The 19,342-nt window shown below is 43.9% G+C and overlaps 1 protein-coding gene across 2 annotated transcripts; it reads right to left on the reverse strand.

Annotated features, from left to right (window-relative positions):
• Positions 1-1,650: 1,650 nt before the first annotated feature.
• On the reverse strand, positions 1,651-19,226 carry CHCHD4 (coiled-coil-helix-coiled-coil-helix domain containing 4). 2 transcript variants are annotated; one of them, XM_054595218.1, is made up of 3 exons: positions 19,020-19,226; positions 6,234-6,332; positions 1,651-2,786 (listed from the first exon to the last, which is right to left on the reverse strand). In XM_054595218.1, the coding sequence occupies exons 1-3, from the start codon at positions 19,039-19,041 to the stop codon at positions 2,476-2,478; spliced, it is 432 nt and encodes a 143-aa protein (XP_054451193.1). In that variant the 5' UTR covers positions 19,042-19,226; the 3' UTR covers positions 1,651-2,475. The 2 variants fall into 2 exon arrangements, with proteins under 2 accessions (XP_054451193.1, XP_054451192.1); XM_054595217.1 differs by having other exon boundaries at positions 19,011-19,226.
• Positions 19,227-19,342: the final 116 nt, after the last annotated feature.

Below are 19,342 nucleotides of genomic sequence, written 5' to 3' on the forward strand. Positions count from 1 at the left end.
GAGACATATGAAAGGATGCTCAGCATCACTAACCATCAGATAAATGCAAATTAAAACCAGAATGAGATAGCACTTCACACCAGTCAGAGTGGCCATCATAAACAAATCAACAAACAAGTGCTGGCGAGGGTGTGGAGAAAAGGGAACCCTAGTGCACTGTGGGTGGGAATGCAGACTGGTGCAGACACTGTGGAAAACAATTTGGAATTTCCTCAGAAAGCTAAAAATGGAACTGTTTTTTGATCCAGCAATTCCACTGCTGGGATTATACGCTAAGAATCCCAAAACACCAATTCAGAAGAACCTACGCACCCCAATGTTCATAGCAGCACAATTTACAATAGCTAAATGCTGGAAGCACCCTAAGTGCCCATCAATAAATGAGTGGATCAAAAAACTATGGTACATTTACACAATGGAACACTATGCAGCAGAAAGAAGGAATGAGCTACTACCCTCTGTGACAGCATGGATGGAACTGGAGAGCATTACGCTAGGCGAAATAAGCCAGGGGGTGAAAGACAAATACCATGTGATCTGACCTATAAGTGGAACCTAATCAACAAATCAAACCAGCAAGAAAAATATAACCAGCAACATTGAAAACAGAAACCGACAGTAACGAGGGGGAAGGAGGACGGGGATAACGGGGAAAGGAAGGGGAGGGGTCAAATCAAGGAACATGTACAAAGGACCCATGGACAAAGTCAAGGTGGGGAAGGATTGAGGGTGGGTGGGGGAGGCAAAACTGGTGGCAGGAAAATGAAGACAAATATATGTGAACAAATAAAAAAAGTATTAAAAAAAAAGAAAGCACTACAATTCCTCATACCCAACTGTGCTTTCCTCCTTTAATGTGCTGTTACCTTGTTTACCTTGTTTTAATGTGCTGTTACCTAGTGTGTTAGGCAGCCTCCTGGTTCTCATGCCCAGTGTCCCTTCTCTCGAGTGAGGACTGTGACTCACTGCTAACAGACTGTGGTAAAGGGGGAGAAAGTCATTTGAGATTAACTTAGAAAAGGCTCTGACTTCCATCTTGCTCTGATGGAAGCCACCTGCCATGTTGGGCGCTGACCTAAGGAGAGGCCCATGTGTCAAGGAACTGAGGGACTTTGATCAATAGCCAGTGAGGAATTGAGGCCCACAGTCCAATAAACCAGAAGGAACTGAATCCTACCCAAAACCACCTGAGTGATTCTTGAAAGCCCATCAAGCCTTGAGGAGGCTGCAACCCTGGCCAACACCTGGATCACAGTGTGAGAGGCTGAGCCAGAGGACCCAGGTAAGCCATACCCAGAATCCTGACCAGCAGAAATTGTGGGATAACAGGTGCTTGTTTCAAGGTAACTTTCTATACAGCAAGAGAGAACCAATACACCTGGCACAAATGAAGGATCACTACATCACAGCCTGAACACCACCTCGCAGTTACCTTGGGCAAGTTACTTAACCCGCCAGGGTTCCAATTCCTTATCGTCAAATGGGAGGAGCCTTCCCCACCTCGTGGGCTATGATGTCTATTTGAAGGCACCTGCTCACAAAAAAAACAGCTTGATATGAATTCAACATAGAAAATTGGATCAAACTCCCTTACATAAAACATTTTTAATTAGTAAAAAGGACACCTTCAAAATCAGGTAAAAACCATGTTTTTCTTTTAATTGACCACTTAATTCACATTTTCTTCTTGGTTGCTACTTTGGTAACAAGTAGGTCCCCACCTCTCAAGAATATTGCATCTGAACAGGCTGAGAGAGAGCCAGTGTGACCACAAGCCCTGAACCAGCGCTTTTGGAATAAGAACAGCGAAAACCAGTTTTTTCTTCGTTTAGAAAAGAACTGTGAATTGGAGGGTCCAAAGCTCCACCTTCTAAAAAGAAACACCTAGAGCTCAATGTAAAAATGGAAACCAAAATGTATCAGAAACGAAACATAGTACCCTCCTCATATATTCAAGGTCAAGATGGTTTCTGAGAAATAAGTATCTGATTATCTGGTTTCTTGTATGAGGAATGGCCCCACTCCAGCATTTTTAAAGGAAGATGTTTCTGTTTCTATTTCATTTGCCGAACTGGTATACAATCTACTAAAAGGGGGATAATGAATCAGAATAAATCAGCTCACTCATAAGAGACACTCCTAGATAAGGATTTTTGGTTGCTGAGAATATTCAGCACATTATTTCAAAGTGGCAAAATTTGAGGTTATCTGAGAATTCAAAAGTGACAGCTACATTCACAGATAAAATTATGTGAGACAAACATATATATATATATATAACCCCATTTTTTTTTTCAGTGTATATGTCAAGAGGCCAAGACCCCTGATCATCAAAATAAGTTATTTTGTATTACAGTGCACAGAACAATAGAGAAAAAGACGCTTTCTTGGAGAATGACTGAAAGGCATTTTGCAAAAGGTTCGTATCACTCTGAGGTGGAAGGCCTGGGGCCCAGGGCTGCAGCGTGGCCTTCATTAGCTTGATCCCGCCTCCTCTTTGGCTGCAGTGACCTCGGTGGGAGCTGTTTCTTCTAAAGGGTCTGCTGGCTTCTTCTCCTCCTCCTTCTCCTCCTCCTCCTCCTCGTCCTGGGGATAAAGATCTGGGTACTTCTGCATGCATTCCTGCATGGCCCGGAACTGGTTTACACAGTCTGATCCCTTGACTTCCTCCGTGCTATAGTGGAAGCAGGAAAAGGCTGACTTGAATTGTTCCCCACAGGGGCCACTAGCCATTCCCCCAAGGCACGGGCAGTTCCAGTTAATGTCTCCATTTGGCAGGATCAATCCTGGAATAGGAAGACGGGCAAGGAAAATGTGAGAGATGCTCTCTGAAAAAGCAAAACCAAGTCCAGTCTTCACGGGCCACTTATGAGGTGAACAGTATAAACTGTTGCCTGGCCGGCCCTTGCCTGTGGACCTACCCCTTAGATTGGGTTCAAATGCCTGGGGCAAAGCCAGCATTCCTGGCTCAGTTGGAGAGAAGCCACCACTGGCAACTTTATCCACGTGCAATGCTGATCTATATTCTAAGCCACCTCCCAGTGCTGTGAGTGTGCTCTAAGAACTATATGCTGGAATCCATTTAGTATGAAGTAAAAGCCATCACTTGAATGGTTAATGAGAAACTTTTAAAATCCCAAACACTTTAAGAAGCTGAGGTTCTGCCCTGGCCAGTGTGGCTCCGTTGGTTAGAGCATCGTCCCATACACCAAAAGGTTGGGGGTTTGATTCCTGGTCAGGGCACATACTTAGGCTACAGGTTCAACTCATGGTTGGAGGGGTGTATGGGGGGAAAGCAATTGATGTTTCTCTCCCTCCCCCTTTTCTTTCCTCTCTCTAAAATCAATAAACATATTAAAAAAAAAAAAGCTGAGGTATGGATCTCTTCCTTCCAATCTCTGCCCCCCACCCATTGGGCCCTGCTTCTCAAGCCCTTCTTGCTCTGTGGCTGCTCTCAGAAGCCACACACCATGTGAATTCTGGTAAAAATGAGGAGGCTGATGCTTCTGTGCTGACTAGGAAGATGTCCAAGACATGTTTTACAAGGAAAGGGCTAGTAGCATACCAGAGTGGTGTGGTTCCATTCTTGTAAATATGAAGAACTTAGAGGGAGACTAACCATGTAAACCAAACTGTTACACTGTACATTTGTGTTAGGGAGGGGTTAGGGTTTCAGATAGATTTTCATTTCAATATTATATAGGCCCCTTCACCTTTTGAATTTTACACTTTTTCTTATCTTAGAACTTAAAATCCAAATAGTATTTCCCAGTTTTCTAAAATGCTTTTAAGATGATGGCTCATGTTCACCTTTGTGATAGACACGGATGGAAATACAATTCATATAGAAATCTCTTACATAAGTTGACAATAGAGACTGAGAGCACACTTTGAGAAAGACTCTTAAGTACCCAGTGAAATTACATTTGATTTTTCACTCCAGGGAAATACACAGCTCTGGCACTCTGAGCTAGTATCCAAAGTTCTAGGCCTAGGCTGAACCCTGCGTCTTCATTCTAGCATAGGAAGCTTCAGTGATCCACAAATCTGCTGCTGCGGTTACTCACTAACAGCAGAGATGGCCATTAATGGGAACCGGCAGGGAGTCCACCCTTGGTACCACTGACAGGTACAATGCACATTCTTATGCATTGAGTTGTATGTGGTAAACCGTGCAATCCTTTCAGCGACCTTCCGCAGTGGGTATTACTCATCCCAGTTTACAAATGAGGTTTCTGGGGTTCAATGGGGTCCAAGTCAGGACTATAGCCAGGACCCTTAGGATTACCAGGGCCCATCTGCTCGACATCTCACCCCCCTCCCGACTTCACGGCCATCTCAGCGCTGCCCCTGGAAGCTCAACACTGCTAATATACCTACCTGCATAAATAGTCTCCAAAAGAGGTAACATTGTAATACTAACCTTTAAAAGTAATAGTTCAGATCTGCAGGAGTCCTTGTATCATTATTTATCAGAGGAAGGTGAGTTAGAAAGCAGTAGTTCCTCACAGAGAACACTATGAAGCCAATTTGCACTTCAGGGACACAATGTAAAACACAAGGATGGTAACTTCAAAAACTTAAGTTCAGATGGGGTGTTTTAAAACTAGCAATTTTGCAATTGAGAGTTCAGAACCTAGGTCCCAGAATTCTCTGTTTTATATGCTTCTTCACTGTAAGTATTCACAAGAAGGGGTTGCAAGGGCAAATACTTATAGGATCTGAGCAGATTTACTGTAAATGACAGAAGCAGGTAGGAGAAAAAACAAGAGGAATGATAAAGAGTGGTAGGAAATGGAGGGAAATGCACAGCCTCAAGGCAAACACATTCAGGTTTTATAAAAATAGGATGGGGCAGACAAAACAAGGAATGATTTGTCCTGCAGGCCTCGCAGAGTTCAATCTATTAAAGAAAAGTCCTTAACTAATGTGGACTTAAAGGCAGGCAAAGGACTAGAATTCACATGTGATTTATTTTTCTTTATGAGTGTTGACTCAAGATCCCTCCTGTTGCTGTCACTCTCAGAAATCTAACACTTCGTATAATGTCTGTACTTCCTACTATTTCCAAAGGGTGCTATGCGTGCCTTTTGAGCTTTATCCTAATTCTTAGGAGCAGTAAATAGTGTCTTACTTAAGAACATACACTTTAGCCCTGGCTGGTGTGACTCAGTGGACTGAGCACCAGCCTGTGAACCAGAGGGTCACCGGTTGGATTCCCAGTCAGGGCACAGGCCTGGGTCGTGGGCCAGGCCTCCAAGCTGGGGGCGTGCAAGAGGCAACCACACATTGATGTTCCTCTCACACATTAACGTTTCTCTTCCTCCCTTCCCATCTAAAATAAATAAATTAAATCTTAAAAAAAAAAAAAAGGATACACTTCAGTTAGCATTTGAAGAATTTCAACCCAGAGCCCATATTCTACTGGCAGCTCCTACAAGATGTCATATTAATCACCAATCAGCACTAGAAGGCTTGTTAGTTATCATCATGGATGTCAGAAAAGGCTTTAGATTGGTGAAGTGAGTACTGTTCATAATATATGGACTATTTATGAATACTGCACACACAGAGCCGCTTTACACAGGCTACGTTAAGCCCTAGTGAGTCCAATAGTCCAAAGCCTTTGGAGTGATGCCCTAGGTGACCATTAACTGAGTAGTGTGGAACAGTTCTGACTAGGTTAGCTAAATCCTGCTGCTAGAAAGCTGTCCCTCTATCTCAACTGAGCTTTTCCAGCAAGGTGCTTGCTGGAGAACTACAAGGGGAAAGTACCTCATAGAACAAGGTGTGTGGCTCTTGGATGCCTGCTTACGAATGGTCTGCAGAGGTGGCAGAATTAAGTCTTGTAACTTGATTAAATAAAGGATCCCTGTTACCTTATCTGGAACTGCTCAAATCCACTGACACCCTCTCCCAAAACTTACTCACTGGGAAGCATCCAGCCAGCAGCTTAAGCCAATGCCAAAATTCAGAAGAGGCAGAAAACTTCAGTAAAGAGAACCTCTTAGATTCTAGCCTAATGGCCAGGGAGGTGTATCAGAACGAGGGCTCCAAAACAGTCCCTTACACGTCTGAAGGAGACAAACTCATTGTCCTGAAAGATGGTCCACGGCTGAGATGCACACCTGAAAACCCTGCCTGGTCTAGGACAAAATGGGGAAAAAAAGGTGGACGTTGAACTTTCTCCCAGTTCGTGTCTGTGGGTCCCTGGGAGGCCTCATGTTACTCACCATGCTCCTCGTAAGGATCGTTGGGGTCGTCAGCCACCAGCTCTGCACTGCTTGGAGTTTCATGGTCTTCTTTGGTCACAAATATGATTCGATCCTTCCCTAGTGTTTGGAAGGCAGAGGAAGACACCTTTCACTCAAAAGCAGTGAATGAGCCCTAAAGCCAAAACAGTAGAACAAACCCAGTTTGAAAACTGTCCCAAGTGAAATCCCAAAGTGAGGAGACCATCAGACTGCCCTCTCTGCGCTGAATCAGACTGCATAATGCATGGTTTAGCAGCCACTTTTACTGAATACCTGTGGCTGGAACGAAAACTCCACCGAGGTCTTGGCGGGGGAGGATGATAGCACACCCAGTCCACCACGTGTATCCTCCACATGGGAGGAGATGCCCAATCCTGCCAAATGCAGCTGCTTTTAGCCCCCAAATTTGCTGATATTCTAGTGGTGCCACAGGAAGTCTTTCTTCCTCCCATCAAGAAAGGGTCAGTCCTTTTCAGAGACCTCAGAGGGCAGGTGTGAACTTCAAACTCACCCTCTGCCACGCTCCGGAAAGCCAGTGTCTTTTGGAGGGGATTTCGTACGTTTGGGGCCCTGGGTTTTGAGGCTGCCACCCAGGGTACACTGCTTAATTGTATGGCTCTGGTGGCCAAGGGCACTTGTATTCTGGGGCCCTGCAGGACTGTGGCAATCAAAGAGATGGTACTTGGCAGGCAACCACCCCCAGAAAACTGCATAGACAGTGGACTTAGGTATCCACCTCCCACTCCCAGAGTCTTTCTCTTAAGGAGGCCTTTGCTCGCCCTGGATTTTGGCATGAGGGGCAGACTTCAGGTCCGGCAGAATCTCCTGGCTTGCGGAGCCACTCTCCAGAAATGTAGGCTGTGGAAGCCAACTTGGTGTTCTCTCTCTGCCATACTCCAGCTTGCTGGTGTCACCCAGAAAAGAGCTCATACACTTTTCTGCAGTCCTGATTATTGGGACTGCGACCCAAGGGACACCTCCAGGTTGCCTGGTTTTGGTGGCCAGTGGGATACATGCTTGCAGTCCCACAGGACTGTATATATTTGTGTACTTTTAGAAGTGGATTCCTGAGTACCTAGCTTCTAGCAAGCCTGAATTTAGGTGCTGAGACTTTTCCCTTTTCAGGCACTGCCAGTTTGGTCACATCCTCAACTATTGGGAGCTACTGAAAATGCAACAGGCTGCTTGGACAAGTCCAAAGATGGAGACAACCAAGAGCTGGGGCAGGGACGAATGACAAGGTTCACCTCCCATACGAGCCACTTCTTCGAGACTTAGGTTGTTTCATCTACGGCATAGAAACCAATACAGAATCAAGCAACACGAAGAAACAAAGAAATGTTTCAAAACCAACCAACCAATAAACAAACAAGATAAAACTCAGACTCCCCCCCCCCCCAAAAAAAAACACAAAATAAACTTCCTTAAACTGGGGAATAGATATGCAGATCCAGGATGTCCAGAGAGGTCCAAATAAGAGGAACCCAAAGATATCCACACCAACTCAAATTACAATGAAAATGTCATGAGTTAAAGATAATGAGAGAATATTAAAAGTAGTTAGAGAAAAACTTAAGTACAAGGGAAGCTCCGTAAGACAATCAGACTTTTTTATAAACTGTGTAGGTCAGAAGGGAGTGGCATGATTATATTCAAAGTGTTGAAAGAAAAATAACTTCCAACCAAAAATACTCTAACCAGCAAAATAAAGGAGAGAACTGAACTGGTGATCCCTCGGTTGGAAGGATGATGCCCAACCCACTGAGCCACAACAGTCAGGGCACATGCCTGGGCCATGGGCCAGGTCCCTGGCTGGGGGTCTGCGAGAGGCAGCTGGTTGATGTTTCTCTCACACATTGAGGTTTCTCTCCCTTTCTTTCTCTCTCTTTTCCCCTTTCTTAAAAGATAAATGAATAAAATCTTAAAAAATAAATAAAAATAAAGGAGAGATAAAGAGTTTTCCAGACAAGCAAAAGCTAAAGGAGATCATCACCACTAAACTGGCCTTAGAAAAATGTTAAAGGGACTTCCTTAAGTTGAGGGAAAAAAGAGTGCTAATTAATAACAAGAACCCATGTGAAAGAATAAATTTCCCTGGGAAGCAAAATATATAGCAAAGGTAGTGGATTAATGGATTACAAAAGCAAGTAGAAAGATTAAAGATAAAAGTAAAAAAAACTACAATTACAATTATTAGTTAAGGGACACACAAGATAAAAAGATGTAAAATGTGACATTCCAAACAAAATGTAGGGGAGGGAGAGTATTAACATTGAACTTTACAATGAGATCAATCTTAAATTGTTAACAAATTAAAAGACTTACATACAATATTTATACATTGTTACATGTAATAATACTCATGGATTACCATAAAGCAAAAACCTGTTGTAAATACACAAAAGATAAAGGGAAAGGAATATAAACATATGGCTAAAGAAAGTCATCGAACCACGAGAGCAAAAGAAGAGAGAAACTACAAAACTGTTGGAAAACAATTAACAAAATGCGATAAGCACATACCTATCAATGATTACTTTATTTATACACTTAGCATAGGAGCACCTAAATATAGAAAGCAAATATTAACAGACCTAAGAGGAGCAATAGCAATCCAATAATAGTAGGTGACTTTAATACCTCACTTATATCAATAAACAAATCATCCAGATAGAAATCAATTAAGGAAACACTGGCCTTAAACAACATGTTATGCCAGATGACTTAAAAGATATTTCAGAACATTCTATCCAAAACAACATTCTTCTCAAGTGCACATGGAGCATTTTCCAAGATAGATCATATGTTAGGCCACAGATCGTCTTAATAAATTTAAGAGAACTGAAGTCATATCAAGCATCTTTTCTGAAGACAACAGTATGAAACCAGAAACTGACAACACAATGAAAATGAAAAATTCACAAATATGGAGAGGTTAAACAACATGTTACTGAACAACAAATGGTTTAAAACACCATTTTTGAAAATTGAAAAACACCTTGAGACAAATGAAAGTGGAAATTTAAATACCAAAATTGAAGGAATGCAGCAAAAGCAGTTCTAACAGAAAAGTTCAGAGCAATAAATGCCTACCTCAAGAAACTAAAAAAGCCTCGATAAATAAGCTAACTTTACACCTGGAGGAAATAGGGGAAAAAAATGAAACCCAAAGTTAGTACAATGAAGGAAATAACAAAGATTAAAGTAGAAGTAAATAAAATAGAGACTACAAAGACAATACAAAAGATGAAGGAAACTAAGAACTGGTTCTTTAAAAAAATAAACATAGTTGGTGAACCTTTGTGTAGAATCATCAAGAAAAAAAGAGAGGACATAAATAAATCAGAAATGAAAGAGGGGATGTTACAATTGATATGACCAAAATACAAAGGAATCATTATAAGACGTTACTATAAATGAGTATACGGCAACAAATTGGAGGACCTGTAAGACAAGAATACATTCCTGGAAACCGACAACCTACCAAGACTAAATCATGATGAAAGAGAAAATATGAACAGACCAATTACTACAATAATATCATGAACTGAATCAGTTATCAGAAACCTACCAACAAACAAAAGGCCAGGACCAGATGGCTTCACTGGTAAATTCAACAAAACATTCCAAGAAGAAAAATCGGGGGAGGGAACTCTTCCAAACTTGTTTTACGAGGCCAGCATTACCCTCATGGCAAAATCAGACAAGGATGCCATGAGAAAAGAAAATTACAGGCAGCATCCCTGATGAACACAGATGTAAAAATCCTCAAAAAGTATTAGCAAACCAAATTCAGCAATATGTTAAAAGGGTCATATGTTATGAGCAAATGAAATTTATCCCAGGGATGGAAGGATGGTCCAACACCTGCAAACCAGTCAGTGTGATACACCACATTAACAAACTGAAGAATAAAAATCATACGATCATCTCAATATTCAAAACCATGTATGTTTTTGAATAAGCAGAAAAAGCATCCAACAAAATTCAATACCCATTTATGCTGAAAACTATCAATGAATTGGGTATCGAGGGAGCGTACCTCAATATAATAAAGGCCATATTTGGCAAGCTCAAAACAAACATCATATTCAATGGTGAAGCTCAAAAATGTCCCCCTGAGATCAGAAACAATACAAAGATGCTCACTCTTGCCACTTCTATTCAACATAGTATTGGAAGTTCTAGGCAGAGCAAGGCTAGGGCAAGAAAAAGGCAAGAAAAAGAAATGAAAGGCATCCAAACTGGAAAGAAAAAAACCGTCTCTATTTGCAGGTGAAATATTATATATAGAAAACCCTAAACAGTCCCTCAAAAAGTTGTTAGATCTAATGAATTCAGTAAAGTTTCTGGATACAAAATCAATATACAAAATCTGTTAAGTTTCTATAAACTAACAATGAACTATCAGAAAGAGAAATTAGGGAAAACAATCCCATTTACAATTGCATCAAAAAGAATAAAATACCCAGGAATAAATTTAACCAAGGAGGTGAAAGCCCTGTATATTGAAAACTACAAGACATTAATGACAGAAATTGAAGATTCAAATAAATGGAAAGACATTCCCTGCTCATAGATTAGAAGAATATTGTTAAAATGTCCATACTAACCAAGGAATTTTACAGATTCAAAGCAATCTCTATTAAAATTCCAATGGCATTTTTCACAGAAATAGAACAACATGTATGGAACCATGAAAAACCCCAAATAGCTAAAGCATCTGAAGAAAGAAGAACAAAGCTGGAGGCATCATGCTCCAATCTCAACTATTTTACAAACGTAAAATAATTAAAACAGTATGACACTGGCACAAAATGAGACATATAAATCAACGGAATAGAACAGAGTCCAGAAAGAAACCTAAGCATATATGATTGTTAATTTACAACAAAGGGATCAAGAACACTCATATACCATGGGGAAAGAACAGTCTCTTCAACAAATGCTGTTGGGGAAATTGGGCAGCCACATGTAAAAGAATAAAACTGGACAACTGTATTACAACATACACAAAATTAAGTGAAAATAAACTAAGGACTTGAACATAAGACCTGAAACTACAAAACTCTAAAAGAAAACAGGCAGTAACCTCCTTGACATAGGTCTTGGTAATGATTTTTAAAATCTGGCACCACAAACAAAAGCAACAAAATCAAATGTAAACAAGTGGGACTACATCAAACTAAAAATCTTCTGCCCAGCAAAAGAAATCATCAACAAAATGAAAAGGCAACCTGCAGAATGGGAGAAAATATTTGCAAATCATGTATCTGATAAGGAGCTAATGTCCAAAATATGTCAATGTGATATACCAATAGCATAAAAAAAACTGATAAAAAATGGGGAGGAGGTCTAAATATACATTTTTCCAAAGAGGATATACAGATAGCCAACAGGCATATGAAAAGATGTTCTGCATCATTAATCATCAGGGAAATGAAAATCAAAACCACAAGGAGATATTGTCTCACATTCTGGTAGAATGGCTATTATTATAGAGACTAGAAATAACAGGTGTTGATGAGGATATAAAGAAAAGGGAACACGTGAGCACTATTGGTGGCACTATAAATTGGTACAGCTGCTACTGAAAACAGTATAGAGGTGCCCAGGATGGTGTGGCTTACTTGTTTGGAGCATTGTCCTGTAACCCAAAAGGTCAAGGGTTCGATTCCCAGTCAGGGCACATACCTAGGTTATGGGTTTGGTCCCCAGTCGGGACATGTATGAGAGGCAACCAATTAATGTTTCTCTCTCACACTGATGTTTCTCTCCCAATCTCCCTCCTTTTCTAAGATCAATAAACATGTCCTCTAGTGAGGATTTAAAAAAAAGAAAACAGTATCTCAAAATTTTTTCTCAAAAAATTAAAATAGAACTATCACATAATCCAGCAATTCCACTTCTGGATAATTTATTCATGGAAAACAAAAACACTAACTCAAAAAGATATATGCACCCCTATGCTTGTTGTATTATTTACAATAGCAAAGATACAGAAAGAACCTAGGTGTCCATTGCTAGATGAATAAATAAATTGTAGTGTATACACAATGGAATATTATTCAGCCATAAAAATGAAACCTTGCTATTTGCAACAACATGGATGGTCCTTGAGGGCATATGCTGAGAAGATGGAGAAAGACAAATATCATGTGCTCTCTCTTAAGATGACTTGGTTCTAGCTCCCCAGGGATTTACCCACAGGGTTCAAAATGCATGGAAAGTATGAGCAAGAATGAGAACTGTGTGACACGGCGAGACCTGCACAGTGATGCGGGTGTCGGCCAGCAGACCAACGCAGCCCACTCAGCTGATGCAGCCACTTAAGCGTGTCCCAACAAGATACCCTCTGGGAAAATATCCCAGTCACCGGCTTCTGGAAGGCAGGTGGTCTGCCAGTGCCCAACGTCAAAGCTCCCTCTAGGCCTCTCGGGCTCCTGACCGTGGCTGGGAGAAGGAAGGGATCAAGATGGCGGGGGACACTGTGGAAGTTCTCTAGAGTCCATAAGTTTTGGGGGCCTTTTCCCAACAAGTTGGCCTGGGGAAGGAGGGACTATTTCACCAAAGTGCTGGTGTCATTAACTTCTGTGACAATCTGCAGCTTGTTCTTTTTTAGAATAATCACGCAGCCTGAATAGGCTGGGCAGCAGGGTCAGGACGGATGCCCTCCAAGGACCAGCATCAGGAAGATAGATTCGTCAGGGCAAAAGCCCACGGCCCCAAGTACCTGGCTGTCAGGGGGTCCTGAGCCTCGAGGAGAGGAAACTGGTGGGAGCCAGATGCATTTTATATGAGGAGGTTCTCCTTACGGGAGGCAGGGAAGATGGAATCAGCACTGAATGAACCAGGATGGGGGTGTTCCACGGCTCACCTCACCTGACCTTACAGTGACCCTATGAAGTTCCATCACCCTCATTACACAGCATAAAAAGCAAGGCCCAGAGCGGTGACTCAAAATCAACCAGCTGGACATGGCAAGGCAGGCACCTCACCTGCTAGTCTCCCTCCTGGACTCTCCCCCCTGCACCCTGTAGCTGTTGGCACTTGACCTCACCTTCCTAAAACTTGCGGCCATCAGCGAACTTCACAGCAGGTATCTGTCTGATATTCCCATGTGGGGGAGCACCTTCTCCTCGGCACTGCACACGCCGCAGGGCCATCAGTCTCCCCTGCAAAGTCCCCAGAGGACCTGCCCCTCTCGGCATGCTGTGTGTCAGCGAGCTCCTGCATCGCATCGTGACTCTCACAGGGGACCGCAGGAGACCCGTTTTGCAGTGGTGAGCCTGAGGCTCTGGAAAGCGACTTGCTCACCAAGGGCTTGAATTTGAACCCAGCTCTGAGACTCCAAAGACCACACTGTGGAGATCCTTTCCACACACCTACACTGCCCCCACAACACACACACCTAAAAATAATGACAACAACTTGGTACATAGTACTTAGCAGGACTAGGACACTACCCTGTGCTTTGGGCAGGAATACACGTTCCAAATAATAAATACTGAACCAACCCCTGACCAAGAAGCTTAGGATTAAGTCGATGACTGTTTGTGGAGTGCATAAACAGGAGGTTTCTCCCAAGCTACTGGTACCTACCTCGTGAAGGGAAAGACAAATTCTACAGTCCTACTAACTACCCTCTCTGACCCACGAGATCTGGGATAATGGGACTCTCATCTAGAAGGGATTGGGAGACGCCTGGCATTTAAGACTTCTCCCGGCACCACCCTACTGCCCCCTTGGACAGGGCCTTAGTCCGTGGCCTGGAGCGAATTAGCTACTGTGGAGCAGAGGCCAGGTCTGCAGAAGTGGGGCTCTCTGAGAGCGGCCAGTGTTTTCTCTTATTATTTCATACTTTTCCCTCTCTTTGTGTTTAAGATAGTTCAGTCACAGGTAGGGCTAAGGGAAACCAAAGAAAAAATGGTGCGTCCGCGCTTGGGCTGCTGTATTTAAGGAACAGGCTTGGGGAAAGCATGGGGGGTGACAGCAAACACCAGAGTGACACCTCCAGTGAAAAGGGCAGCTGAGGGGCCAGAGAGAAGTCGCCTTGGTGCTTCGTGCTCTTTCCACACCGGGAAGCAGTAATGACAGGTGACTGTCAGCATGCACAGGGACTAGACTTCCAGCCCATCTGAAGTTTCCATGCCCAGAGCTGGTCTCTGCCCCCGGACATCACATTCTACCTCAGAGAAGACTGCTTTCCCCGTGTCGCCTGGGAAAGGATTTTGGCCAGGCAGCCAAGGCACATTAAAGTAGCTAATGACCTGGTGATCCTGGTCAGTTTTCAAAACACTAGAAAGCAACCTGCAAAAATGCTGAATGCTAAGCAGAATAAGCTGACAGTGAAGCTCTCAGCTCAGCTCTGACAGTTTAGTTTACCAAGATCTCAGCTAGGCCCAGACCAGTGACGAGGCCCAAAGGCCAGACCTCATCCAAAAGTTAAATCAGGCTTTCTGGCATGTTTGCACTGCTCACTGGCTTCACAGGTAGCTGTGATACACAGCCAGGTGTGGGAATCACAGGCCTAGCACAATTCCACCGAGAATGTTCCAGGCCTCTCCCACAGAGCTGAGTCCTCCCAGGTACCCCCTCGGACAGCCCTCTTAGAGAGGTTATACTCGGGGGATGATGCGATATTGTGATTTATAATAAGAAATATACATATTTCCAGGCCTTTGCTTCCTGGAATGTTTAAAAATGAAGATAAGGTCCTGATTGGTGTGGCTCAGTGGGTTGGGTGAGTCCTGCAAAGCAAAAGGTCGCCAGTTCGATTCCTGGTGCGGGCACATGCCTAAATTGTGGGTTCAGTCCCCAGTTGGGGCGCGCATGAGAGGCAACCAATTGATGTTTCCCTCTCACATCGATGTTTCTCTCCTTCTTTCTCCCTCCCTTACCCTCTCTCAAATAAATAAATAAATAAATAAATAAATAAATAAATAATTTTTTTTAAAAAAAAGGACTTTAAAAAAAGTGAATACAAAGACAATGCTTATGTACTCCTAATAGGCCCAGCTGTGAAGGAAAGAACTAGTCCTAAGAATGCCAACTAGTGGGGTAATAAGGCACCTTCTTTGGGTCTCAGAAAAACAGGTCCCCCACCAGCTCAGCCTGCCTACCATGGTAAACAAAGTAAAACAAATTTCTGCTTTGTCCTGAAATCCTGCTCAAATGGCAGCCAATGACAATGATAAAATGGCCAGGAAAAGAGACAGAGGCTAGAGATGTCAATAAAGTTTTAGAAGAGGAAAAGCTGACAGAAGAGTGCTCTCCGACATAAGGAATGGAGAATGCTGAACCCAAAGCACTCAATGAAGGAAAGTCAACTAGAAGAAGAGCAGTCCCACCCCAGGACCCTGCTAAGGGTGGGGATCCAAGACCCCAGGGGTCTCTCTGAAAGAAGGGCTCTGGAGTGGGGCTGAGATCAGAAGGACTGACTGAGCATCTGGATACCAAGCCACCCCCGATCCTGAAGTTTTACTCTCTGTACGGCCGTCCTCTACTCCTGTCTTCTCTCACACCGCCAACCTCAGATCAGGCTGGCTCCAGCTTCAAATACATCTAGAAAGATCTGCATCCCTTGCATGACCCTATCTTCCACTCTTCCCTCCCACCATTCCAGCACCTTCTTGCAGTTACCTGAACACGCCGAGCACACGCCTCCCTTCGGGCCTTCGCATGGGCTGCCCTGGCCCCCCTCGCACTCTCCCCCCGACGGCTTCATACCACCTGCGCCGGGGCCACTTTCCTTGACCACCCGGCATCTCCCTTACCCTGCTTTATTTTTCTCCAAAGCACTTTTCCTCACCTAACATATTATGTATTTATTTACCACTCATCTCCCTCACTGAGATGTCAGCTCCTTAGGGCCAAGGGTTTGTCTTTTTCATTCCCCCGAGCCTGGAACAGTGCCCAGAACATGGCAGGTAATAGATATTTGTTGAAAAAGTAAAGGGAGAAACTCAACTCTGGATAACGACATAGAGCGGAGGGGCAGGAAGACAGACTGATTATCACTGTTAAGCATGTTAGAGAACACTATTGCGTGGGCGGTTGCATCTTCTTTCAGAAAGAGGAGCATGAACATGCATGGAATCATTACCCATCAGGATCTCTGAGCATATCCAACCCAGGAGTGTCCCCCATGCCACAAGGGCAGCTTTTGTCACCTATGCTCATGAATAATATGCACGGTGGATGGCACCTCAGAGGTGCTCAATAAATGCTGACTGAAAAGGGGAGGGCAGACTCAGCATTAGAAAAGGAGGAAACTAAAGAAAGGAACAGGGAGGCGCTGACACAGAAAAGTGCGGGCAACCCAAGGCCAGGGAGCAAGGCTGAGCAATGCTGTGGAATGCCTTGAACGCTGAGCTAAGGCCTCACCTGAGGCTGGGTGATGGGTGGGCCCCTGACGTAAACTTGCACAGGCAAGTGATTCAATCGGAACAGAGTTCAGGTATGTGTATGAGTTTATTCGACAGAGATTTGAGCGCCCATTTGTAAACCAGGCTGTATGCTAGATCCTGGGAATAGGGCCCATCTAATTCTTAGTTTATCAGGAGAAGACAGACAGGAAATAAGATGACAAAAATAAACAAGGGGGCCTTGGCTGGGTAGCTCATTTGTCTAGAGCACTGTCCTGATATGCCAAGGCTGTGGGTTTGATCTCCAGTTAAGGCATATACAAGAAGCAACCAATGAGAAGAGCAATAGAATTAAGAATGAGGCATAGGATATATAAATAGTTTTTTAAATTTTACTAAGATTTTTATCTTACACTCCAAAATGTTTGTAATATTTTTGTCTCCCAAGTGCAATAAACACCATGTTCTGATAACTACAAATAGCACGTTAAAAAAAAAGCAACAAATGAATGAATGCATAAACAAGCGGAACAACAGATCAATGTTTCTTTCTCTAAAATCAATAAAATAAAATAAAAAACCAAGGTAATTTCAGAAAATTTAGGACCTGAAAGACACCAAAGGTCGGGGAAGACCTCTCTAGGTGACATTTGAGCAGAATGTTAAAGTATGAGGAGCCAGCGCGAGGAGAGCTGAGGGGTGCCCCGGACAAAGGGAAGAGCCGCAAGGCCAGTGTGGCTGAGTAATGACAGAGGGGTTAGTGACCAGGCTGAGCCAGATCAAGCCGGAGTTGGATTACATAAGCCCTTCCTTACATGGCAAGGAGTCTGTGATCATTTTTCTAAGTCCCATGATAAACATAAAAAAAAATAAAATTGGGTAGAAAAACAAAAAGTTGGGGATCTAGGGGACACTGGGTATGGATAAGATAAAAACTAGGGTAGGTCTGAAAGTGAGTGTTTTCAATTCTCATCCCTAAACTAAGAAAAGGAGATCTTTGAACCAGGAAAAGATAAGGATCCATGCTTTGGTAGAAGATGGGACCCGCCTCTCTTCCCAGAGAACCTGTGACTCCTAGAAATCCTCAAAGGCAAGGCGGGGGAGCCTCATTATACCCAAAAGGCTGAAAATTACTTGCTAAATGACAAAGTAAATTAGAGACTCAGAGGAAAGAAAATTAAAAACAAGAGACCTGTAGTTTAACAAAATGGTGAGAGCAGAAGACTTTTGTCCACAGCACAATTAAGTATTAATCAACATAAATAGTACTCATTAGCAACATCAATTAAGTATTGTCGCTTTTTGACCCAGGAAAGAAAGAGGAATTCTAGAAAGCAAGCTTGGGTGGGGGAGAAGGCTTAGCATTTTAGACTAAGCTGTTTCCCTAACTTGATGTATGACCTTGGGTAGGTCGTCTTCTCTGGGCTTCGGGTTCCCTGAATTAAATTGAGGAAGCTGGACTATTCATCCAAGAATTTCTGGGATAGCTTCTCAGGGGTCCCCTATCCCTGTCACCTGGGACACAGAAGGTTCTTCAAGAATATCTGCTGAATAAATTAAGACCAACTTCTTTTAACTTCTCATTTTACAAGACTGGAAACTGAGGCCCGGAGGCTTCTCAACTATCCGAGCCCAACTTTGTGTGTATGTGTGTGTGTGTGTGTGTGTGTCGCGGGTGGAGAGCGTCTTCCCAAAGAGGGCTCCCTAGAATCCACTGGGCATCAGATTGGACAGTGCAAGTTCTGGAATCAGACGGCTAGGGGTCAAACCCCAGCTCCACGACTTACCGATCGCGTGGCTTTAGCCAAGTCACTCTAGGTCTTAACAGGGGCCTGACTTACAAAGGTCTCTGGGAGATCAATGATAAGCCCTGTAAAGCTCTTTGAGGAGTGCCTGATAGGTAATTGGGGCTCAATAAGTGTTGTCGTTGTTACTTATATCGCTTTAGCACACCGCCGAACCCGAATGGCAACTTTTCAGGACAGTTACAAGGCGCGTGCAAATCGTAACACGTGGTGTGTGGTAAAAGCGCTACTAATAATTAGTGACAATAAATTCCAAATTGCGAGGCAGAGGAAACGTGCTCAGCACTTCCCTTACCGCCTTGGGTCTAGTTTATAAACTCTGCCACAAGCTGGTCTCTCTGAGGTCCAGGTTCGAGCCTCCCCATGACCTTATGACAGCCTCAGATCTCCCAGTCTTGGTTTTCTCATATGCAAAACGGGGGTGGCAGCCCCCGCCGCCCAGCCGGCTCCAAAGGTCCCGAAGAAGGTACCCCGGGACGCCTCGGGCTGCCCACGCCGGCAGTGGAGTCGCTGGGTGCCGGAGCCTGCGGAGGCAGCATAGACCCCGTACAGGCCCTCGTAGGCCGGTCTCCAACGGCACTCACCGTCCCTACCTTCCTGCCGACAGTAGGCCATAGCTGCAGACCAGGGCTCAGACTTCGCAGTGTTAGCGGCGGCGGCAGCGGCGGCTTCTCTTCGTGACCTCTCCTCTGGCAGGGCGGGAGGCTACAAGGCCCGCGCGGACACGCCCCCTTCAGGCCTGTCCGCCGCGCGCCTGCCTCCGCGCCTTCCCACCCCCAGCCTGGGGACCCCTTCAGCAGAGAACTACACTTCCCAGAAGGCTGCGCTCCGCCCGACCGCTCTCCAGGTACTAGAAACTACACTTCCCAGAAAGTCTTGCAATGCGCAGGCGTATCAATGACATACAATGCACCGC

Source organism: Pteronotus mesoamericanus, unplaced genomic scaffold (genome assembly GCF_021234165.1).
Source record: "Pteronotus mesoamericanus isolate MK-2021 breed Mesoamerican mustached bat unplaced genomic scaffold, CSHL_Meso_final scaffold_54, whole genome shotgun sequence".
NCBI lineage: Eukaryota > Metazoa > Chordata > Mammalia > Chiroptera > Mormoopidae > Pteronotus > Pteronotus mesoamericanus.